This window comes from Felis catus, chromosome D4, assembly GCF_018350175.1.
Source record: "Felis catus isolate Fca126 chromosome D4, F.catus_Fca126_mat1.0, whole genome shotgun sequence".
In the NCBI taxonomy this organism is placed as follows: Eukaryota; Metazoa; Chordata; class Mammalia; order Carnivora; family Felidae; genus Felis; species Felis catus.
The window spans coordinates 41,441,293-41,467,761 of record NC_058380.1 but is presented as its reverse complement, the minus strand read 5'-3'; the positions used below and the strand labels follow the sequence as shown (position 1 = coordinate 41,467,761).

General features: G+C 38.0%; 1 protein-coding gene across 26 annotated transcripts in view; it reads left to right on the top strand.

Moving 5' to 3' along the window:
* The window catches only part of BNC2 (basonuclin 2), a 437,823-nt gene that overhangs the window by 400,904 nt on the left and 10,450 nt on the right, over positions 1 to 26,469 (top strand). For 17 of the 26 annotated variants that reach the window (XM_019816007.3, XM_019816005.3, XM_019816000.3 and 14 more), the window contains 2 exons: positions 9,037 to 11,006; positions 11,438 to 11,503. In XM_019816007.3, the coding sequence (XP_019671566.1) occupies positions 9,037 to 11,006; positions 11,438 to 11,503 (2,036 nt within the window). Of the gene's footprint in view, positions 1 to 9,036; positions 11,007 to 11,437; positions 11,504 to 25,219; positions 25,254 to 26,469 lie in introns of all 26 variants that reach the window. The other 9 variants (XM_045042550.1, XM_006939167.4, XM_003995490.5 and 6 more) reach the window with 5 other exon arrangements.

Genomic DNA, 26,469 nt, shown 5'->3' with positions numbered 1-26,469 from the left:
CATGTCTTTAAAAGTTTCTCAGGTGTGATTTAATACAGAGCTAAGTAATTTGAAAAGTACTTTTTGAATCTTTGAAGTGCAATTCTAGACATTATAGAGTGTAATTTACTCCTCTGAATTTTTTTTTATATGGCAAAGCAAGGCACCTGCCTTATTTATTTGCAAACAGATGCCCATAGAGGAAATCTGTATGCCTTGTTTTAAGCCAGACCAGCTAAAATTCCTGGGTACAAAGAAGAAATCCTGACAGGCCTTCAATAGAGCTAAGCTGGAGCTTCTGTGATTAAATATGTTGTAATCCTGGAGTAATCTATCATAATCACAGTTTTTAAAATAAAATGCTGTACAGACTGTTACTAAGGGGGAAAAAAGTGAGAGTCCTCTATGAATTATATATTCTTATCTGGTCCATAATGAAGAACATAGCAAAGTGAATTTTTTATCAAAAGTCAAACAATATGTTTTAAAAAATACAAGAACCGTTTAAAACTAGTGCCCTGGCATCTTGATAATGTTATTTTGGTTAGAGAGGTGATCAGTTTGAGAGGATGTATTCAATTTTTCAGTATTTTTTTTTCTCTTAAAAGACATCTTTTTCACCGTAAAAAACAATTTCAAATGTGGATCAGAAAAAGAAATGGTAGAGATTTATATACTGGAAAATATCAACCCCAGTACCTAGAAGTCACATAAAATCCCCACGATGCTTTTTTCTCCTGCTGCCCACTCCAGTCAAGGGCCATGTGCATCACACTTCCATTTCCATCCATGGAGAGGCATTCCTTGACTTTGTGCTTTTTATGCAAGTAATTTGATGTGAATTTGATATGTATAGCCTCAGTATACCACCATTCTCCATAATCCAGCATTTTGAAGGTTACCAGACTGATTTATAGTGAGGTTCATGTACAATAAGAGTGAACCAAGTATCATAGTCATAGTCTCTGTATGATCAGTAACTCTTTTGGGGCCAGTCCCTATATGCAACGAGTATAGAGGGGAGACTTCAGTGTTAGCATGTCAGCTCACAAGGACCAGTAAGGTTTATCTTTTGACAGGAAATTCTGTAATACAAAGTTTTCTGAGAGCTCTAACATTCTAACCATTGGTGGCTATTCCTGTAGTATTCATTTCTCCTTAAGGGGAAAAAGGAGGAATCAGGAAGATATTTCAAGTCCAGGTCTTTATAATCTGGACATACTGAATTTATCACCAGTTTCTTTAATCACAGCAAACCAAAATATACCTAGCTCTAATGTTTGCACACTTATTAAGTGACAATGATGATCTTGGGTTGATGAGGAAAGCACATTTGTTTTCCAAGGGGGATGTTCATGTGGATAACTGTTAACAAATAAAGTCCACTCTTGATTATTGTCATTGGGAAGTTTTTCTTTTCTGTCTGTGTCACACCCCATTGATTCTTTTTCTAAATTTTTTTTTAACGTCTATTTATTTTTGAGACAGAGACAGAGCATGAACGGGGGAGGGTCAGAGAGAGAGGGAGACACAGAATCTGAAACAGGCTCCAGGCTCTGAGCTGTCAGCACAGAGCCCGACGCGGGGCTCGAACCCACGGACCGTGAGATCATGACCTGAGCCAAAGTCGGACGCTTAACCGACCAAGCCACCCAGGCGCCCCCCCCCCACTGATTCTTTTTCATGGGACACCTCTGTCCTAGAGAGGAGCTGAGGAAACAAAAATGTGACTGGTCAGCTTTATATTTTGAAGGTAAAGTGATGCTCTTGAGAAATTCTGCAAAATACGAATTTCCAAATCATAGAAATTTAGTAGAGTTTTCATTTCCCAAAACAAATGTTGATTTTTTTTTTATCAAGTCTAATTTGAACCATTTGGTGCAATCATGGTATAAGTGAGTATTTTTCATTCTGCCTACACATAGCACAGTTGTTTCAGCTGGCCTAGAAACATTAGCCTAAAATAGTGGAAAAGCACAATCACATAAAAGAGCTCTGTGTGAATAAAGAATGGTATAATTTTGTTTACTTACACAACCAAACTGTTCCACTGTACATTGTATATGCTAGTGGTGCATCTTTCTCAGTCAGCGCCCTCCAAGAAATATGTGTTTAAATGTAAATTTGCTAAAACAAATAAGCATGCCAAGTTCTTTTCCCACATAATTTCAAGTGTTTCTCAGAAATTATCACAACATTGCTTAAAAAATTTCCCTAAGTACTTCCCAGAATCTTTTACTTCCAATAATTTTTTTCTTTTGCCATTTCTGTTCATGTCCCCTTCTTGTCTGTTACACACACACACACACACACACACACACACACACACACACACACGTGCAGGCACATGGACACACAAAACTTTGGCCCATTCATGCTTAGGATTGCCAAGTCATATAAATTATAGAGATAAATAAAATTTAATCAAAATGGGGGCAGGGAGGAATTGGCTGTGATATAAACAGAGAGCACCCAGATCAGTTAAAATTTTTGGCTAAAGAGAAAAGTTTTAATAGTGGCTTGACTTCAGAAAGACAACTTAAATGGAAATCTCTGCATGTTACATATGGACCCATCTGAGTTCTAAAACAGGTCACTGTGGGAGAATGGGACAAACGAGGACCAAAAGTTTTATGACTTCTATCTTTTTTTTTAAACTGTGCATAATATTCAAAGGCTTCCCTTCCACAGAGTGTCTTTCTCAAGCTGCTGCTACTTCTAGTCCTCAGAGCCTACCCTCTCCACCCACGAGTAGCACCCATGATCTCTCCATTCGCAGATCCTGTCTATTAAGTTGGTGGAATGCCCCCACTCATATGATCTGCAGTAATGGTCTGAGCCCATTGCTTGCTCCTGAGGTGACCCAGAAGTTAGATGATATATTTCCTAATTTCTGGGTCACATCCTGACACATGTCCACATAATCAAGAGTCCAGCACAAAGTTAGGTGAAGGCAGGCTAAGGCAAACTAGCTGACTGCTTCTCATCAACATCATCCAAAGTGTTTGTGAAGGTGCGTGCACTCAGTACACGGCTGCCACACGTCAGTATTAACTGTGCAGAGAAGCAGTCTCCAAGGTTTTAGGACTGCACACCCCTTTGGTAAAAATATTTGACCTTTTACCCTAATATATGTAAAGCTCTTTCTAAATCAATAACATTACTGTAAAGCCACTTATAAAATATTAGCAAAAAATAATCTTTTAGGTAGAAAAAAAGAAATTTTTACTTACTCCCCATGTCACAATGGATTGTGGGAGAGAATGGAAGAGATGTGTGTTTGTTATTTTTGCACAAAACAATGCAGGAAATAAGCAAATGGTCTATAAATAGGATGAATTATTAATGTTGAGCTCTAAGTGTGAGATTTCATGCAGTTTGCATGATTTAATGTTTTGAGTCAACTTCATTGAGGTATACTTTGCATACAATAAAACCTACCAATTTTAAGTATATATTCATGTAAACATCAATACAGTCATGTTATAGAACATTTCCATCACCCCAAAAACTTCTCCAGTGTTCTTTGCAGTCAGCCCTTTTCCCCCACCCTCCACCCCTGGTAACCACTGATCTCCCCTCTGTGTCTACAGTCTAACCTTTCCTAGAATTTCCATGCATGGAATGGTAGAATGGTAGTTCTTGGGGGGTCTGATTTCTTTGATTTTTAACATTAATGCTTTTGAGAGTCTTCCATGTTTTACTGTGTATCACTAGTTTATTCCTTTTCAAGTGCTTAGTAGTATTCCACAGTATAGCTGTCCCATTCTTTGTTTGCCCTTAAGACTTAAACATCTAGAAAACCAGGTAAAATTTATGATTCATAGCATTGCTTCTTCAATTTTAACCCTGCAATTACTGTTAAATTTTATCTGATAGAGTACCAAGCTAGATAGTCTTGAAATTTGGTAAGTCTACACCTTCTACCCAACCCTATTCCTCTTGCCTTGATATTTGAATTAATCCTGAAGGATAGAAAATAGAAAATTCCAATGGAAAATTGGTCATGAAAATAAGTTGCCAATATGGTTATGTTGGAATAATTTCTTAAGATAACACAGTTCAAATCTATACATGGAATCAAAAAGTACAGCTCATAAATTTCTGATTTTGTTCTAGGTGGTCAGCATTCTCTACAGCTCAATGTCATTTAAGTAAAAGATTTAAAAGTATACCAAAGGGGAAATAGTTTTAGTTCTTGGCTAATCATTTTTAGGATTTTTTTTAAAAATATGCCTTAAACTTGACTGACAAGAAGTTCATGTAATAGAATAGAAAATTAAATTATTCTCTGCTTGTCTTTTAGAGTTAAACAATCTTCTTACTTCTTAATAATTTGAATAATGTGAGAGAAAATAAGTTCCAGAACTCTGCTGTGTTCAGTATTTCCTCCCTCATTTCCATGCATGGACAGAAAGAAAGGCTTTGCTTTCCCTCTGTGCTATAGCATGGTAGTGGCCTGTCATGAACACAGATGGGTTCCTTCTTGGACTGGGGAGTCTGTGGGCTTGAAGTCACCCGACAGTCTAATTATCCCAAAGTTTCTCATCTGGTCTGTCTTCCATCTCTTTACATCCTTTCCTTCCCTACTGTCCCTTTCCCTGAAATAAGAAAAAACAGTCAACTTTACTTTACTGTTACTTTTAAAACTGTAGGTTATATAAGGTGTTTTGATGTGAAGAAAAGGCTTAAATAAAGCCATTGAAACCATGACAGTTGATTCTACTGCAGAAAAGATTTTAAAACATTACTCTGCAGAGCCATGTAGAACTAGGTGCCAGATTTCTACTGAGTGATAATCACCAGTTCCAGCAAAAATAAAAGGAAGTCTTTTCATCTAAAATACTTACATGTAAATATTTTAAGTGTTTTATACTTCTTCTGAACCCAGTAAAACTGGTTTATAAGTCAGGATTATTTGGTGTTGCTCATCTTTTAATTAATAGTATAGCTGGTTATTTCACAGGAAATCAATACTTACAATAATACCTTGCATTTCACTTAACAGGGTAAATCTTATTATCCTCATTTTGTAAATAAAAATTCCCAGTGTAAAGGTTTAAAGGTCACTGAACTCTAGTTACAAATGGGAACACCTTAAGGAACTGACTCACAAACTACAGAATGGACTGGGAAGGATAAGATCCAGTTATACACTCTGATGTGATTTATTATTCTTATGCAAGACCAGTGTCCCCATATGGGTTGGTCGGCAATCACAATATTCATGCTAGTCTAACATAATTTGTTTTTTAAATGCTTATTCTGTGATAATAGAATAACTCTTTTTTATGGCTCTTATTCACCCTGGTAAAGTTTATTTGATATGTAAGGGGGCTGAGATTCTAGATCTGTACTTCTCAAATTACCTGTGAGGAAGGACCAGTTCTCCCCACCTCCATCAGTTTTGAGCCAAAACTTATTCAATAAAATAAAAATAAATTAATAAAAAAATCATGCTTTTTGTTGTTTCAGCAGTGTCAAATAGCCCAGAAGTTTTCCAAATGGTTACTCTCAATTATTTGCAGACTGGTTTAAAAATTAAAAAAAAAAAGATTCTGGTCCCTTTCAAATAGCATATAGAACATGCATGGAATTCTCTAAAGCCACTGTTTTGAGAATCACTACACCAGACCATGTTTACCTCTGTCACTGAGATCTTCAGGGAAAAAGAACCCAGGCCTTCCTTTTTCCCCTTAATGATTTCCAAGTCCCATTCAACCAGTTTATCCAAGGATGTGCTAAACCTGATAGCCATCTGTAGCATTGAGCTTGCATACCCATTATGTTGTATAAGAAAGTCAACTTGTTTCTTTCTGCAGTTGCTCTACAATGGTAGTAGATAACTTTGATCAAATATGAATGGTGGCTTCTTTGGAAAGAACTTCTGTGGCACTTCATATTGCCTGGATTCAGAGGGTGCCCTGTCAGGAGGACCCTAGTTTGAGTATGTAATGTAGATGTCTATCCTGTTCCCAAGCACGTTTGTTTGCAAAGATGTTATGTTGTTCTTCTATGTAGTATAAATTGCTGTTTCCATTACCACTATAAATGAAGCGTCTCTTTTATGATTCAGGCTACGAGCAAAGTTCTAAATCTTGCTTACCTGGACCTATTCCACTAGAAGTAAGTGGTTTAACGTAACAGTTCCATTTTAGCAAAGACAGCTACTCAGGACTAAAAGAGGTCTGAAAGGCAGTGGTTTTAGAAATAGCGGCAGGCATTGTGGAGGGCCAGGAGGAAAGAGAAACCATATGGGACTGCTGTGTTCCGTTGGAGGAAAGAAGATAGGAGGGTGATGGAAAGGAGATGCCTCAGGTGGGTTTGATCAGTTGCTATGGTTTCTAAGGGCTGTTTTAATACCAGAGGCTGCCAGCTGTGTAAGTACATTATCGACATGCAGATTTAGGTGAAGGCTACCTGGGGAAGAAATGACTGTGTGCTGCTCAAGTTGCGTTTCAGCCTGAGACACAATCCATAGTAAAAGCTTCCATAAAAGAACAATTAGGAGAGTGGATTTGATGCTAAAAGAAAAACAGTGTGGAGGAGGACATTACAGTGCTTCAGAGACCAGACTTGTTCAGGAGAAGTCCTATTTCTTGTCACAGACCCACTGTGCCCACCTGGGAAATGACATTATGGATGACAGTCATTACACTCAATGAACTTAGAGTCAGAATTTCTGGATTGGAGTCCGAGACCCTAAGTTAGCATCTTGGCAACTTCAACCAGCCATCCCCCTTTCCTTCACCCCTGGTCCCTCATCTGGTAAACATTTGCTCAGCTCTGGAAGCTATTATGAGGTTCAAATGAGATAATCTATACAAAATCACAATTTATTTTTCTATTTACCTATAGCACCAATGTTCCCCCTTGTTTCCCACCCCCCCATTCCAAAACAGGTTTGTAAGGAGACCGTTTGCTTTGAGTGATACTTCTAAAAACTAGCTATTGCAGGACTCCAGGATCATGCAGAGTCACCATGTATACACATCATCATCTAAGTGTTCTGAGAAGATACCTGCATGAGGATATTTAACCTGAAGGCTCATGTTATCTACAAAATGAGGGAGGGCCAGTTTATGTAGGAATGGACATCCACACGCACACACCCACACATATACTTTATGTAAAATGATACAATGCTAGAGTAAGCCTTATAAGGCATTGCACGTAACTATTAGAGCTTGTTTTTTGTAAAGCAATTTAAATAAATGATACCTATCTCCTTACAATCGAGCTAGTTGTCGTGGTTCAGACCATACAGTTTTGGTCCAGTTATATCACAAGGCTGAGTAGAACTATCTATAAGGCAGAATTTCCCATTGCAAAAATAGTATAATTCCCTTTATCCTGCTTCCCCTAATGAAACATTCTACATAAACACAGCACAATGGATAAAACTAAGAAATTAAGATTGGTACCATACTATTAACTGATCTAGAGATTTTATTCAGCTTTTGCCAGTTTCCCCACTGAGGGCCTTTTTCTGGCCTGGGAGCTCTAGAATCTCATATTACATTTATTTGTCCTGTTTGCTTGGTTCCCTCTAATCTGTAACCATTCTTTGGTCCTTTTTTTTTTTTTTAATCTTTACTGATTTACTCTTTACTGCACTTTGAAGAGTACTAGCCACTCTTTTGTAGGATGCCCTTCAATTTTGGCTTATCTGATGTTCTCTTGTGATTAGATTGAGGTTATACAGCTTTTAGCAAGAAAGGGATGATGTGCTTTTCTCAGTAAATATTGGAAAGTACATGATGATACTTAACATTGGTGATGTTCACATCGATTACTTGGTTAAGGTGGTGTCTGCTAGATTTCCCTATTGTAAAGTTATGATTTTTCTTTTTGTAATTAATAAATATCTGGTTTTGGTTTTTTAGAAGATTTTATGCATTCTTAAATTGATAGGCAGGGTTGGGGCAAGTATTATTCACAGAGGTTGTGAAGTGTCCTGTCTTGGTTAGGAAGAAGCTGTGCTCTAGAAAATGATGGAGTCATTATTTAAGCATTTGAATACATTTCTCTCAATCTGTGCTGAAATGGATTGCCTGACATTACATTGCAGGATTTTTAAGTCCTACCTCCAGGCAAATCTCATAGTTACTAGCAAAAATGAAAGTGTGAAATGCTTTTTAATGTATATTTAACAACACATAGTCTGGTGATTACTGATGTGTATTCTCTATGGACTCCCTTTGCTATCAGAGGAGGATGTTAAGAGACAACATTTTTACACATTTATTCTATCTAAATCCATCACATGTTTACTTTCTAAATATCTATAACTGTCATTTATAAGAATATCATTAAAAAAAAGTCAAATACTTAAAGTCTAACTCAAACTTTGAATCCTAGGATTACAGTCAATTTTCAGGAAAAGTATAATTACTGTTTTTCCTTATTCTACCTTATGAGATTGCCTATTAGTAAATGACACTAAAATATAGCTATTAAAAAAAGAGAAAAAAACACACCTTAGTAATTGGGGGCACAGAAGGCAAAGCTACTTTTTTCCGTCTTTTTAATTCAGAAAGTTATACAGTAGCTCCTGTTTAAAGGAATTTTCATCTTTAAATCCAGTACCATGTCTGCTTGTGTTGAAGAAGTAAATTCCACAAAATGTGCTTAATCCCTTCCTATGGTGTCCCTATTTAATACAGATTAAGGTACCATTTTTTGCATTTATACTATGTCGCACAGCAAGTGTTCACGTCTTATACTAATATGTGCTAAATAGTTGCATACTATATAGACCATTGTTAAAATAGCAGTAGTGAAGGCATTTTACATAATAGAGCCCCAGTGGTCTACATTTTGTTTGCTTTGACATTAAACTCAAATCTGTTTCTCTGTGACTGTAATTACTGCTATTGCATGGCAGAAAAGTTTGCATTGTGGGTTGACTTTTATGAACAGTGCTTGTGTGTTGTTTTCTGCTGTCACTCTTGGTGTTTCATGAGCAGGCAGAGCTCCTTCAGTTGCATTGAATAATTATGCACAATCAATAAGTTTTTGTGTTTATCTTTGTTGTTTCTTTGATGTGGCCTCTAGGATGCTGCCGGCAAGGTGCTGGACCGCTGGGCCATCATGTCTCGAGAAGAGGAAATCATCACCCTTCAGCAGTTTCTGCGATTTGGAGAAACCAAATCCATTGTGGAGCTGATGGCAATTCAGGAGAAAGAAGGGCAGGCCGTAGCTGTACCATCTTCAAAGACAGACTCAGACATAAGGACTTTCATTGAGAGCAATAATCGCACCCGGAGTCCCAGCCTTCTTGCTCACCTAGAGAACAGCAACCCTTCCAGCATTCATCATTTCGAAAACATCCCCAACAGCCTTGCATTTCTGCTTCCATTCCAGTATATAAACCCAGTCTCAGCCCCACTGCTTGGATTGCCTCCAAACGGGCTACTGTTAGAGCAACCAGGACTGAGGCTGCGGGAACCAAGCCTTTCAACCCAGAATGAATACAATGAGAGCAGTGAATCTGAAGTATCTCCCACACCTTATAAGAATGATCAGACGCCTAATAGAAATGCCCTGACCAGCATTACCAATGTGGAGCCCAAAACTGAGCCAGCCTGTGTGTCCCCCATTCAGAATTCTGCCCCAGTCAGTGATCTAACCAAAACTGAACACCCAAAAAGCTCATTCCGGATTCATCGGATGAGAAGGATGGGGTCAGCCTCTAGGAAAGGAAGAGTGTTCTGTAATGCATGTGGGAAGACATTCTATGACAAAGGTACTCTCAAAATTCATTATAATGCTGTTCACCTGAAGATCAAACACCGATGCACCATCGAGGGTTGCAACATGGTCTTTAGCTCCCTCCGAAGCCGGAATCGCCACAGTGCGAACCCTAATCCTCGCCTTCACATGCCTATGCTACGAAATAACCGAGACAAAGATTTAATTCGTGCCACATCAGGAGCTGCCACTCCTGTTATAGCAAGTACAAAATCAAATCTCACACTCACAAGCCCTGGCCGGCCCCCAATGGGTTTTACCACTCCCCCATTAGACCCCGTCTTACAGAATCCTCTGCCTAGCCAGCTGGTTTTTTCTGGGCTAAAGACTGTACAGCCAGTTCCTCCATTTTATAGAAGTTTACTCACTCCGGGGGAAATGGTGAGTCCTCCAACCTCCCTCCCAACCAGTCCCATCATTCCAGCCAGTGGTACCATAGAGCAGCACCCCCCACCACCCTCTGAGCCCATAGCACCAGTAGTGATGATGGCCACTCATGAGCCCAGTGCTGACCTGGCACCCAAGAAGAAGCCCAGGAAGTCCAGCATGCCTGTGAAGATAGAGAAGGAAATCATTGATACCGCTGATGAGTTTGACGATGAAGATGATGACCCTAATGATGGCGGAGCTGTGGTCAACGATGTGAGCCATGACAATCATTGCCACTCCCAAGAGGAGATGAGTCCAGGCATTTCTGTGAAGGACTTTTCTAAACATAGTAGGACCCGGTGCATTTCAAGGACTGAAATAAGAAGGGCTGACAGCATGACTTCTGAGGACCAAGAACCTGAGCGGGACTATGAGAATGAATCTGAGTCTTCAGAGCCCAAACTAGGTGAGGAGTCCATGGAAGGCGATGAGCACATTCACAGTGAAGTGAGCGAAAAAGTCCTGATGAGCAGTGAGAGGCCTGATGAGAACCACAGTGAGCCCTCTCACCAGGATGTCATCAAGGTGAAGGAAGAATTTACAGATCCCACTTACGACATGTTTTACATGAGCCAGTATGGACTGTACAATGGTGGGGGGGCCAGCATGGCAGCCCTGCATGAAAGTTTCACATCGTCTCTGAATTACGGCAGCCCTCAAAAGTTCTCCCCAGAAGGTGACCTGTGTTCTAGCCCAGACCCCAAAATCTGTTACGTGTGCAAGAAGAGTTTCAAAAGCTCCTACAGTGTGAAGCTTCACTACAGGAACGTTCACTTAAAAGAGATGCATGTCTGCACAGTGGCTGGCTGCAATGCTGCCTTCCCCTCTCGCCGAAGCAGAGACAGGTCAGTAAATCTCCATTGGCTGCTCCTGCTGGGGGTGGAGGGTGCCAGTCATGTTGGACTTAACATTAAAAAATCCAACTTAGATGTTTTTGATGCACCGTAAAGATTGTCCACAGTGACCATGAGATAACCAAGCTGCCATGCTCATGGAGGATTGTTGCAGTTGATGCTTGTTATGATTAAGCATGCAGAATCATATGCCATCTTACCCAGTAATGCACGCCATTTTTCTCTGTGCTCTGTGTATGTGTGTATGTATGTTTCCCCATGCATCTAGGTGTGAATAAGTTAACTATGTACACAGTTCACTGCTTCCTCATGAAGCTTCACTTAGAAGCCGCAGCTTCTGTTATATATATTTCTGCTTTGCCTTGTGGCTTTTTAATTAAATCAATATATTATCTTCATACACACATATTTATCCAATATAGAAACAGAAATTTACGGATGGAAAGAACCATAGGTCCAGGACATCGAGACAGCCTGCATCTCCGTAGGTATAACCAGAAATGTTATCATTCTTACATGAGTATTTAGTATGTCCTTGAATTCTTTTAAGAGTCACGAAAATATTAGAAGAAAATGGGACCAAAATAATTATTAATGTGGGGAAATGGTATGGTGGTATGGGTTTCTTTATTTTAACTTCACAGTGTCTTTGAGCACATGTCTAAAATACAGTCTGTCGTGGGAATTATGCACAGAAGGGGGGGGCATGCATATACTTTTAGGATCAGTTAGAATATATTATGTCCAGCTTTGAGATGACATCACACCTTAGCTATGTGGCTACAGCTCTGAAACAGTTGGGTTTAAACAGAAGCAGCTGGTCTTAAACCTCCAATGTTCTTTTTCAATCCTCAAGAAAATGTAATATAAATGGAATGTGTCAAGGTGGTCAGTGGTGGGGTAACACAGTTATCCTGCACTTGAAGTAAGCTCATGAGCAGATCATTTACATAATACACCAGCCCAACCCAGAGTCACACACCAGTTAATTCTTCCTATTATGTTGCATGTGGCTTTTGGCTTACGTTGTCTTTTAAAAATAATTTTAGGCAAAATTTCATTAGATGGGAAAAAATCGGTATATGTAGAAGAAACAAGGAAGCTTCCAAATAGCCACCTCCCAAATTCTAGCACTTATCAATTGACTAGAATTCTTTGGCAAAGTAACATATAATAAAAGTATCACTGAAAAGTAGTGACCTGCTTCCAGAATACCCTGTTTTGTCTTCACATTTAAAAGATTAATCTTTTTAAAAAATAACACTTAAAAAGTATTTTCCATAGTGCTGAAATGCAAGGGGTCCAATCCATTAAAAGCAAAATTTCTGAGAAAATAAGTGGTTTTCTTTGTACAACTCAAAATATGCTTTGAAGAGAAATCTATATTCTTAAAAGATTTCCCTTCTCCCCAGTCCCATTTACCTTGTTCTATAAAAAGTTTAGTCACAAAGTTCTTTTCAGTTCTGAGTTATCATTGACACTACAAGAATACAACAGATAAGATCTCTATAATTTGAATAATAAAATAGAGTACCGTATACAACCTCCCACCCCCAAGTTTGTGAGTAATACTCATTCTTTTATATTTGAAATAGTGCACTTGCGAGAATGAGGTTAATGCATTGGATTTTTTTTTAACAAAAATAAAAGACTCATGAAGACCTGCATAAAATATTTATGGAAATGGAGTGTTTGAAGACAAGCCAAAATTTAAGCTTATTTGCATGAATTCTATCACAGTTTTAGTTGGTTTGCTAAAAATACTGAAAGTTACAACACTCGCATAAATGGCTGTGGGGCCAAAAGGCTACAACACCCCAAAGCCTGGTGCTTTCATTTATGTCACACCACTAGAAAGCACAAGCACTAGTGTTTTTATGTCCTAATGTAGAAGGAGGTACTGTTGAAAGGGTGGTTTGTCTAAGGAAAAACATTCATTAATAGCAGGAGAATATTTCAATCTCCATTTTTATTGTAGAGATTAGGAGCTTGGCAGATGACTAGCCGTATGGAAATTTAGAATAGTGTCTGGGATAACTGGGTTATTCTAGGGAAGCAGAGTACACATATTCTCCCGTGTGTGTTCGGTCACACAGGAGACTGCAAGCCTCAGAAGACAGGCACTGCATTTCATTTCATTTGGGTGAAATACCACATCACAGTTCATCTTTATAATTCTGGAGTTTTGTAACACATGATAGATGAAGAAAAGCAAATTGAAAAAAATACTATACCAAGTTTTTTGATTCTCACTTGAAGTTTTGCTTTTCAGGAATACACACATTTTTTTATAACAGGTTAAAAAACATAAAACCTATGATACTTTAATCTGAGCATTTTTTTCCTTAAAAAAAGTATTCATCCTTGTTGAGTCTGTGACTTGAATTAACATATGATGCAACCGTAGCTACCACTACATAATCAGAAACAGTGATGCTATTGGGGTACCTGCCTCTTCCGGCATCTCTGCAGAGTGAACTTAAACATTACTTCCACATCAGCCTGTTACTGTCACTTCTTCCACGAATGTTGACTTGGAATTTAATCTCCTGTTTCACAGAGCCTCTTGGAGCACATCTCTGATCTACCCCCTCAAACTTACCTTTCTGTTTCTCTTCATTTTTGCTGTGTTAATCATGAGAGCCCTCGGAATTTTGTGCCCCTGCTTTTTTCTTCTTCAATTCACTATGAAGCTAAGACAAATTTCCTTACCTTTCTCTGAGCCAACAGACCTTCCCAAACAGAAACCCTTCCTTGCCTTTAATCCTGCTGTCCTCAGGCCTATTTCTTTCCTTTCCCCAGAGTCTTGATTCATCCATCCTTGACTCCACAATGTCTTCCTTGTGCAAATAAAGCATTAGAGGGGATTTTGAGTGGGGGCTGCAGTGTGCAAGGCTACAGGATGTCTACTGATGAAACTAACAGAATAACCCTCTTCCTTCTGTTTGTAAAAGCAGTCTTCTTGTCTTGGGGCTTAGAACACCTTACAGGTGTGATACGCAGGTCTTCTCTTGGGCTTTTTCCAAAATGGCTATATACAAGGAGGGATTGCATTGTTGGTCTCTAAATAGGTATGTTATTAGTAAGATATAAGTAGAAAGATGTTAAACACTGTGTTTTAGATTTGGCAGTTAGAGATTTCCAGGTCTTTGCTTATGGTCATTCTAGATTTTATAAGATGAACTTGAAACCTTTTTGAAAAGCAGGAACATTCTTTGTCTAAAGTCATACAAAAGGAGAAGCAGTGGGCGGTGGGGGGGGGGGGAGTGAGGAGGTATGTGTGGTTTGTTAGGGCTGACTCAAAGCACAATGTTGTGACTCAGTGTGAGTGTAATAAATTCAAAAGCAAAGAGGACCCTTCCACACTAATGACAGAAAGCTATATTCACGAGGTTCAGTTTATCCAGTCACTAGGTGTTATTGGAATAAATTTTTTTCTGAGTTTATAGAAGTGAAATATAAATTATTTTCTCTGTGAATAACTATGTTACTATAAGGTGATTGCTAAAGTATATAAGTATATACTGGTGATGCTGTGTAGTATTAGATGTGACACTCCCTAAACACTCTTCCTTCCTTCTTGTTTATCCCTGGACTTTTTTGCTACTAAGATAGTGTTCCTTCAGGGATTAGGAAGCTGACCCTCCGTTTTGAAGTATGCATACAAAAAACATCCTGGGAAGAAGAAATTATAACTAACTGGCTTAGAACCTAGTCTTCATAAAGGAAATTTTCCTGGAGACAGTGTCATCGCCAGAATTAGCAAGGCCTAGTTTACCTTTGCTCATTTTTCATCATCTGTCTTGAATTTTGATCCCTAGGAGGGCCATGGATCACCTATGTATAAGGGAAGCCCTTTATAAGTTACATTTGGTTTTTATTTTTAAATTTTTTAAATGTTTATTTATTTTTGAGAGAGAGAGAGAGAGACAGAGTGCGAGCCGGGGAGGGGCAGAGAGAGAGGGAGACATAGAATCTGAAGCAGGGTCCAGGCTCTGAGCTGTCAGCACTGAGCGCAACGCGGGGCTCGAACCCATGAACTGTGAGATCATGACCTGAGCTGAAGTTGGACACTTAACCGACTGAGCCACCCAGGCGCCCCTACATTTGATTTTTATTAAAACACCACCACCACCACCAACAACAACAACAACAAGTAAATGCCCTTCTATCCTTTTCCCTGAAATTCCTTATCATTTGCTAATACATTAAAATCTATTTATATCTGTTTTAGTGATTGGCAATTTTAAAATTCCCTCAGCTAAAATGAAGACTTTGTACACAGAAACTACATTATCTGCTTAGAAAGAACTGTTTATCTCGTTTTACATCTTACATGATCTTTACCATCTTTGTTCCTCATTTCTGAGAATAGTGGCAGCTAATTGTCAAAGTTTGTCTTAAATTTTATTAGAAAGGTAAGCATATATGTTTAATCTTCAAGGTGTAGGAAAGATGATTCAGCCCCCGTGAATAAATTTAAAAACAAAATAATATTTGCTTAGGGTGATTTATAAATAAATATGAGGCAACTGTTGGTGCCAAGTGTGAACCTTCTCTTTGATTGCTAGTTAAATCAGTCCAGATTTAAACATGTAAACTTCTTGATTTGTGTGGAGGAAGACATCTGTATTTGGTTTATTAAAACCTGCTGATGTCTCCAGAACTAAATTTGTTCCTCTATAGGCCTCTGGGTAGCTGTAGCTGAAAAGCAGAGATGTATAGTTTTTGCCTGTCTGATTACCTGACTTCCAGCCCTATACAGGTGTGCAGGAATAAATTAGCATGAGCTACCTCTGATGAGCCACTGCATACATTAACAACAGAGGTGAGGATGTGAAAACATGCTACCTGCCTCCTGTTATCACCTTCTCAGCAGCAACATCCATTTTTTCCATCATTCTCTATGTTTGGAAACTCATAGAGAACTTTTCTAAAGAGAGATTTTCAATAAATGCACATGATTTCGCTACCTTCAAGAAATGAGCCACTTAGCACCAGTTTGAGGTAACTATTAGTCTATTTGCCGTAATAAAATTAGCTGTCAAATACAGTGCACTAATTTTCTTCAAATACAAGAGAACATTTGAAGGCATCAGCCATTTCATTTACTATACGTTTGCCAATCAAACTGAAACTCTCCTTTTCCAAAAATCTTTTCTAAGGTGAAGTTGTACAGGTCCTCTGACACTTAAATATTAAGAAAGAGATTCCCTCCCCCCCCCCCTTTACTCTATTTGGTTTCACAGTAGAAGCCAGCAGATCAATAGGTCTTTTGTACTTATCTCCATTACTTTCCATCAAAGGCAAACAAACAAAATAAATCCCCCTTCTGAGTAATTGCTAGTTGTGCCCTCCTCAAGCGAAACTTTGGTAGTAAGATAAACTTCAGTGTCATTCCTGTCTCTGGGGTTCTTTTTATACACTGGGAGAAGAGCAATGAGCAAAACGGTCTCCTTGTATCATGGGGAGAGACTCTGACAAGCCTAAAGTGAGCCTCGGATCTTCCTAATGATCTCCTGCTGGCCCAGCTGGATGTAAGACAAGCTCATTTAAGCCTCTGCTGACCTTTCAACTCCTCCACTCCAAGAACTACACCAGTCACTTCCACCGTCTTCCAAACTGAGCACCAAATAGACAACACCACTTAATGGTGGATGAATGACTTCCTTTTCATGATACAAAGAGATTCTTACACATTCTATTGATGAGTTATATTAGATCTCTTATTGATACATAGCTTCCTACACACATAGCTGCAACACAGACATGCTTCCTACATACTCCTTATTTCCCTTAAAAGGAACAAGCTATTACTCTTGCCGGCATTATCTTGAAAATTCAGGCAAAAATTGCACTTAGAATGCACATACTGAGTGCACAGGCAGTATTTTTCATGATGGCAGCACTTGGAAAGGGTCATCTTCCTGATTTCTTCCTCTCTTGGGTCTGCCACCATCTATTTGACACCCTGAGAGACTTTACTGGTCATAAATATTCTTGTACATAATTATTCGAGATACTTGTTTTGTAGATAATCTTTCCTTACAAAACATAGGCCATTCTCACTGAAAGCAGATTGTAAGACTGCACACATATCGGTACTGAAGAGGGTGGTTCTCTTTCAGGTGAAAGCCTTCTTACCAGCTATCTCTCACTATGAGTGATTATTTGTTGTGCTAAGAGGAAGGGAGACTTTCCTTTCTGTATTGAAATTTCTTAGTGAAGTTTTGGCTAGAAAGCATTTTTCTTTAAAAGCTTCAGAAATAATTTAAATAATTTAATGTTTTTGCTGCAAGACTCCCACAAGCTTCAAATAAACAAATGTGGCAGAATATGAAAGGAGTTTACACTTGCCAAAAAATTACAATATCATAAAAAAGGGATTTAGTAACTTTGATTCTTGAGTGCCAAGGTGTGTGTGTGTGTGTGTGTGTGTGTGTGTGTGTGTGCGCGCGTGTGTGTGCATGTGTGAGAAAGAAACAGCCTGCAGAAGAAGAGGAAAGAATACTTTTTAGGAAAGGATGATTTTTCTTCAGTTACTTAACATAAAACTACACTTTAAAAAAAAATACCTAGATTTTATGTCCCAATGCAAGCTGCTTGAATTAAAACAGGAGTTGTAAATTCCTGGTAAAAAGCTGTTATGCCTGAAGTGTTAGTGATCTTAACTCTAGTACTTTATGGAGTTTATTACTTCTTTTATTAACTAGGGGGAAAAATGTTACCCACTTCTAGTTTAATTCTTTTTCTTGCTTGCTCTAATTATTTTGGCTTTACCTTGGGAAAAAAAAAAAGCCAAGTGTTTCTAGCTGAACATATATAAGTGATGCTTCAATTTTGCTAGAGCATATATCAATCTGAATTATTACCAGCTATTCAAAAATTATGCTAACGTTCTAATCTAAATGCATCCACATAATGTATATGTGTGTGTTTATACATAAACATCCACATAAATAAGAATATCAAAAGACAGATCATCCTTAATAGCCAGAATAGACATCTTCATCTTGGAAAGTAATGTATGAAGTTACTTTATCACATTGATGGGAAATAACAAGGGTTTGTAAGTAAAAGGAGACAGATTTGGACAATGAGAACAACAGACATTCAGAAGGAAGCCTCTTCGTTTTGATGGCCAGCTGAGGGGGGCCGCTCTGACCCTGCTGCCTTTTTAGTCTGCTCTGTCACTGAGGGGGCACTGGTGGGTCAGTTCGCTCACTAGTAATTGTGTTTTACAGACTTCTAAAGCAATTGGCTCAGTCAGTCCCAATTCAATAAAAGTGGAGAGCAAGAGAGAGAGCACTTTTGTTCTATTTTTTACTTGAAATTATTTCATTCAGCAGTCTGTCTTTTTTATTACCAGGACTTGACATTAGCACTCCAAGCTATATTAGCATCCATTTCAGCAGTTCAGTAATGGTATTAAAAAAACACTTAACTTCAACGGTGAATGGTTGTATGACAGTACCATAAAAAATCCACATTAAGAAAAAACTCATGTATTTGTCCCAGCAAATTATTTTTCACTTGTTTAACCACTTCAAAACTATGTTCTCATGATGGGTATTCACGGGGACCTTCTTGTTCTCCAAAGCAGCCAATGGTGGTGCTCTGTTGATTAGGGAATTAGGGAAAGAGGAGAGGGAAGTCAGTAGGGAGAGGGTAAGTAAAGATGCTGTTTACCGTGTAGTTAGATTACCTTCCATTCATCAGCAGAGATGGAATTGGCAACCTCAGAGCACCCAAGGTGAAATTCTTGGATCCTCATGTATAGCTGGGATTTGATTTTGAACCCAACACTCTCTAAACTTGGGAGCAAAGCCTAACTACTTTGGCACTGCAGTGTGCTCATAAATGACTACATTAGGTTCTAAATTTTGATTAAACATTCAGTAATTAATCAATGGTAGACATGAAGCAGTTGGCAAGGTCCAGAGCTGCAAAATGTTTAAGACATAAAACATTACGAAGTAATTAGAATATGCTCCTTCAAGAGAAGGATTGCCTTCAATAAAGAGGTAAATGATAGCATCCTGTTTATTGTGGACGTAGGCAGCCAGAGCGATATGATAAACTGCTGGAGATACACATATCAGTAATCATCCACATTATTAGTGCCATTAATCATAATTCCAAAAATATGACAGCAGCAGCCAACTTTTTGACCAATTTTGCTTCTGCCTGTTGGCCATTATAACTTTGCTAATAGACTGCAGAGCTCCTGTGCGTGGCAGTTTGCGTTGAGAATAGAAGGTTAATTATATTTGAGCTGCTGATTTTTTCTCTCCTTGGAAAAGGCTTAGCACTTTGACAATCCCAGGAGCTCACTGTTGTTAAACCAGTAAAAGTACTTTATTGAAATTTTCTTTGTTGGTCAGGAATGAGGAGATGTTTCAAATGAGATATAAGCGCCAGGCTGGGATAGCTGCTAATGTTTCTTGCTCCAAAGTGATCCTGGGGCAGCAAGATGAACTCAGTGGTTTCTTTAGATCACTTTGTTCTCTCATTTCTCTTTTGTAGGTGGGTAAAAATTTCAGCACTACATGGTGGTACACCAGGGAATCCCACAAGATTAGAGGGAGTCTCAGTATGTTAAGACTAAGAAGTTGGGGGAGTGGTTCGTAATATGGAGAGAAATAAGCACCTTTTTAATATAAAATTCTGCTTTCCCCTATGCTTGTGGAATAAAAGGTAAAAAAAATTTGAATGTTTCTAAAAATTGAAATGTTTAGTATCATAGGTGTATTGCTGGTTTAGTTAACAGAAGTTTTCGTGTTTTCGTTGGTAGTTTTAACATCATTTAACCAAAAGCATAAATTAGATTTTGTGCATTCTTTTTGTTCATGTATCTTAAGTACTTTCATTTTCAATATAGAATTCTAGATGAGGCCATACCTAAATAATAATACTGATGATCTATGAAATTCTGTCCCTTTCCTTGAGGAACTCATACATCCTTAGTGCTATCTTTTTAAAAGGTCTGAAACTAACCGTTATAATGATGTAACGCATTTTGAATATTTAGTCTTAGGCAGTATCTCCTTTGGAAAAGATCTCAAGAAGAAATTGAGGTTTCATGTTGTACATGTTATTTTTTAAATGGCAGGAAGTTTTGAGTGTCAAGAGAAAAACTCATTCCTGTTATTTTACCCATGTCTTCTAAGCTCTTTATAAAAGTCAGACTGTAACACAAGGGTTGGAAGACTTGAGGGTTAGTTCATCCAAGGTAAAAATATATTTATATATAAAACTCAGAATTATAGCTCAGCTTCATTTAATTCCTTAAAAGATGCCGGTGTTCATGGTCTTTTTCATACCCACCAGTAGTAGTAAACTGAGCACCATATGAGCTGCCTGATTGAGGAAATTTCCAAATATTGTGAAAACATAACCCTCTTCACAATGCAGCACGTTCCTGTCACGTTAGAGTGCAACAGGTACCTATTGAATTCAGTCAGCACCCTGGAGAAGCCTTGATGTTGTCGGATGCAACTCACAAGTAAAATGGTTAGGGAACAGGGCTGTTGGATATCAGTTCTACACTTAACCTGAGCATCCAGCATACACATTTTCCATCTACCAATCTGCCTTCCCAAATGCCATTACTACATTAACATTTTTTATGCATTCCACAGCAATGACAAATTGTTTTCTAACTGTAGCACCAGATTTAGTATGCGAAAGACACATTTGCCTCTGCCAACAAACCAATAATTCTCACTAACATCTTCAGAGTTACAACATTTATAAAGTTGCAAAGTGGAGTAAACAAACCATCTGTTTGGCTTTTCCATATATGTCATGCTTTCTTATTAGCATATTACGATTCATTTAGTAAACAAATTTGGTGATTTCGTTCACGTCAAAGTTAGGTCGGAAGCTTGAAGATGATTAACATTGCTGGGACATGCACATTAATACATTGCTTCCTCGGCAAAGTTAAATGGCTTCTCAGGAGAATCACCCCTTGTTGACAAGATGAGACTGTCAATTTTGTTTGCCTGCCACATTAGGGGCCGTGAGGGGATGGCGGGCTCTGAGAGAGGGGAGTCATGTAGGCAGCATAATTCACTGTGAATTGAGAAAAGAAGTCTAATTCTGATAAATGGTCGACCCCAATACATCCTACCTGTTATTACAACAGACGTGCCGTATCTGTGCAGTAAATTAGCTAAACCCCTAAAGAGTTTGGTGGGAGCTTATCTTCAAGTGAATAATTTGAATGTAGAGGGAACTGTCTGCGTGACCAGTATGGATGATTTGTTTTATATTGAAAGAGATTGAAGTGACTGAATTTCATACTTTTAATTTGCAAGAATTTGCTTAGCTTTTATTTCTTGCATTTCATATGTACTTCTTTACTTTTGGGGTTTTTTTAAGCATTCACTAAAATTTTACATTCAGTTTTTGTATGTGTTTGTGAGCTAGAGATGGTTTTCAGCTCTTCTGGAGAGAATCTTTAAATAATATCCTATAGAACAGCTACTAGTTTTGCAGAAATGTATACTATCAAAAATGTCATTTAATTCACAGAGCTGTAAGCCTCCTACCATTAAAACAAAAATTTGGGAGAGTTAAATCCAACAAATAATGTCCTAGCAATCCAGGTCAGAAAAGAATTAATGAGAGGCACAGGTTTTAATTTTTAATTACGGTGGATTTGGATAGATGATGCACGTTTCTATTCAGGAGTATTGTTGATTCAATATCCCATAGTACATTCAAATCTGGCAGCTAGGTTTTTCCAGATTGGTTATAAATTTACTTCTCTACCCCCATATATGCATTCATACACAAGTATACATACACAAACAGACACACACACACACACACACACACACACACCATATATATGGTATCTGTTATGTGTACGTCACTGACATTCTGGACAGTATAATTTGAGAGTGTGTGTGTGTGTGTGTGTGTGTGTGTGTGTGTGTGTGTGTTGAGTGGCAGAGGTGAGCAAGAAAATAAAGACAAAACCTAATCTGAAATGGAGCCTCAATTCCATTTCACCTAAAATATTGCAGTTAATTAATAATCAAGTATTTTGTTTAAGTTTAAAATGGTTCTATTCAAAACTGATTCGATATTGGACTTCTCATGTAACCTATGGCTTAATTCACTATATTCAATTTTGACTACTATATTCTGATTTTATAATTTGGGCATGAACATTTTTTTTGAAGTTATTTCCCTATATATCAAAGTCAATGTTAAAACCTCAAAACACTTTTTCTTTAAAATGTTTTTAACTTTAATTTTTATGAGTCAAACATTGCATTAAGTGGGCATTAGAACAAGAGGGACATGAGAAAGGAAATGCCCAGCAAGACCTACTTTCTGTCACTTGCATTTACTTAACTGTGTTTGATGAATTTAGTGTCTTTGGTGGTTGCATGGTAGTATTCTTCTTTTTAATTGAAACATAATTGACATCAGTAAAATTTTTATTAAAGAAACAGAAAAGGAATGGTATCCACTTTAGTCCAGTTACAGCACTTCCACTCAGCATGTCAAGGAGTTAATATTGGTTTTATGACCTCCCCTACCCAAGGCTTCATTACTTTTTGCTTTTAAGAAGAATCTTAGTTTTCAAAAGGCGTTTGGTAAACTCGTAGTGTGGAGGGAATAGTAAAGAGTACAGAGATTCAGAGGAAGCTGTTGTAATTCCAAGCACACCCCAAGTTATAGGACTAGTTCATGTCTTAATTATATAGCATTTCCATGTACCACACTGTGGTATTAATAGGGTCAGAATTACCGTTTGCTATATTACCAGTGTCTTTTCTTAAATATTCAGTTATGTGCTTCCAGTCTTGGGATCATTGTGTTTTCTTTTCTTCAATGTATTTTGGGAAAAGCTTCTTTAAGACTTGCGCATATTATTGATTGAAGGCCAATAAAAGTACTTTCAAGTGTCTCCTATGTGCAGAGTATTCTCCTTTACTGCAGGAGACTGGAGATTGAATGAGATTTAATTTGTGTTCTTGTTGAAAGTGACTATCTTGGGGCTACATTTTGGACTCCTCTCTTAGTGAGTGCTACTGTACTCATTAATTAATACCAGATCCCAACCTAGTAAGACCAGATCCTTACCCTTTCTACCTAGGAACTCATCTTCTCTCTCCATCCCAGTGACTTTTTTTTTCTGTAAGAGGAATTTGTATCTGAATATAGGCATCCCTATCTAATCAAAGCAAGTAGAAAGAACTTTCATACTCTGTATGTTCTTATATAACGAGTTCTAATACAATATATATTTTTGTTTATGATTGATTATTTCTCTTTTCTGGAGATGAATATTCACAATAAGTCTGTTTCTAGAAAAACCATCTCTGTCTCTGGAGAGCACAAAATTGGTTCCTTCATAGATGCCTCCTTCCACTTACTACATACACCTTGGACACTGCTTCCTCTACTGGGGGTCCTTCTCCTATTTCCAGCACTTCCTGACTTTCCTCCCATTTTAGGATCCTGTTCTCTTCATCTGGCGATCGGTAGGCATGAGTTCTTTCTGTGTCTCTTCCATCTTCCCTTTCTTCTTGCCTTTTTAATTTTGCTGATCCAAATAAACTTGCAAGTTGCTGTTAACCCTAGGTCTTTGTATCTCCTCATGAGGACAGTGTTTTATGACAATTAATGGTTTGGATTGACTGATTCCAGAGTCCAACAATAGGTCTTTGTGAAGCTGCCTTTTGTCTACTCTGTAGAGACTGAACCTAACCTCTTGAGGGACAGGATCAGTACTCTCTAAAGAATAGGTCTGTCTTCTTTCTCTCCTCTCGCTTTTCCTCTTTCTGCCCTTGTAATACTGTGTGAGTTTGTTAGAAAATCTCCAACCCCACTATGAGAGTGAATGAGCAGACTTTCCAAAGCCTGTTCTTCCCTGTTCTTCCCATCCCCACTTCAAGTGTTTTGCATATGATATTTAGGACAATTATTAAACAAAAATGAAATAGATTAAGAAATGAGCATAAAAGAATCAATTCTCTTGAACTGTGGTTGCATAATGGAAATCGACTACCATGAATGAACCCATGTACTGAAGTTATGAACAGCAGAGCTAATGCACTGCCATGAGTTCATCTTTATTATTGCATTACACCTGAATCAATTGATAAAGTAGCCTTTTTTTTTAAGCAAGGGATAGCTCTTAATTGAATAAAAGTCAATGTAATTATATTAGCAGAGGCCAACAGTACTGCTGACAGCGGAAAAGGGACACTCTTGAACGGAGTGCCAGAGCTAGTCTACACATTTCTGCACATCGTTTGGTTGACAGATATTGAGGGCTGGTACATCATCTAATTAGATTACAGATTTCTATTGCTGTAAGTGAGAAATGAAGAGAAACTTCTCTTCCTGGTAACATATCAGTAGAGATGTGTAATTCACAAGTCATCTTAGGAAAGAAGTGTCCATCTGGGTGATCAGTGTGTCCTTTTGTTAATGTTAATTTATTCTTATTCAGTGTGTCTGGATGTGACTGCTGTGTGTCTGGCTGCTGTTTTCTCAGCAGTGAATCTAGGAAGTGGTAACTGCAGATGTGTGAGAAGCAACAGAGTTCTAGATTACAATCATCGCAAAATGTGTGCTTGTGAAATTAAAGTGGGGAGGGTGTTAAAAATAATAAGCAGGGGTAGGATTTCATGGGCCACTTATGGTTGGCAGATTGTTTTATCGACAGGGTTATTTTACGTAGTGTAACTCTGTTTCCACATTCTTACAACTCTGGGGGGTGTCACACCCGCATGTCAGGGTAGGCATTTCCTGCACTTTGCTTATTTGGCACCCTGCACTTGGAGTCATCTGCCATCTGACACCAAGGAAACGGGAGCAACAGTGTCAGAGCAGGGACTGCGGGGACAGCTTCTGTTTATCACTCACGTATTTGCACACTGCATGCATCTGAGTAGAACTCATTTATAGATGATGATGATGCTGTGAATTTGGTTTATCTCAATTCAATTCATGATTTTTGGATGGTACAGCTGATCTGAAAATCATCAAGACCGCGTATGAGATGATCGCTTATGACAGAAATGATTTTGTGATCAGAACATTTTAAATCCCTATTTTATTGTGTAAGTTTTTTTAAACCAGATGTCTAGAATGTGAATTTGTTTTCTCTCTCTCTCTCTTTCTCTCTCTTTTTCTCTGTCTCTCATTCTTGCTTTCTTTTGTGATCGATTTAGCAAAAGATTAGAAAGCTGATCTTATTATCACAAGGTAAGCTCAGCCTTCCTAAGTGCAGTGTGGAGAGGGCTGCTGCCCCTCTGCCCCTTAACACCCAGAGTGCTAAATATTGTCTTGTGTGGAAAGGTGGAGAAGTCTTTCCTACCTTTCTTGTCTCTGAGGCACATACCTCTCAACCATCTCTAAGAAATTAGCCATGCTTGTCACCAAATGGAGTGACTCATTTTGGTCTTTCATACATTTTAATTATAATCAGGAGGTCTGTTGAATGTTATACTGGCCATTCTAGGTCATTTCTATTATCACAATTACTTCTTCAAGATGGAGAGCTTCCGCCATTCCCGAGAAGCTTTTATGTATCTGTGTATTTACTTATTGGTTTATTTTTTTTTTGGAAGGGTAGCCTTCAATTTAGGTACTTGTCAAACATGTGAGAATTGCAGGTGGAGAGAGGTATATGCCCAAGGGCACTTTAAAAATAAATGGGGGGTGTAAATACAAAGGCAATGTTTTCAGAGAGATAATAACATATCAGGCTTTGTAAATCATGACATCCGGATCTATGGATGCTGTGGGACAAATCCTATTTTTTCTTTTTTTTTTTTTTGCACAAGCAAAGCATTTAGTAGAGTAAAAGTTTTGCTTGTCTTAGAAGTGCAGATTCCAGTTGTTAAAGTAGAGGGACTGTATATTGTGCTTAATTTGGGGGGTATTTATTGTGTGGGTGTTTTTTTTGTCTCTTTGGGTTTTTTTCTGTTGTTAAGTGTGATGTTTTAAATGGTGGGTGGGTTTTATTTTAAAAAACAATTTCTGTTTTTCAGGTTTTGTTTTAAAGGATTACATTTTAAGAGTCGAATTACTTGATGAGAGCATGTTGAACTCTAAAAGGCAGCAGTTTCTGAAAATTAAGTCTATTTTCCTATTAGATAAGTTGAGATCCCACATTATTCTGAGCAAAGGGATTTATGATAGTCTGTAACCCTATTTCAAATTACTAATCTGTAAAACTAAATTTTTCCTACATAAAACTTGAAGTGTAGGAAGGTGAGGGGGAAAGATTTCATTATTTTTTGAAGTTAAATCGAAATTATCTAGACCATTTACTTTTTTAAAAAAATGATCTTTTTTATACCTCTAAATAAAGTGCTACAGGACAAAAAGAGCTTGTTTTGCTTTGTGGGGTTTTTTTTTTTAGGTGTAAATTCAAATTATTCAGTTTAGACAGCAGAAAGTTTCCATTCTTTTGTCC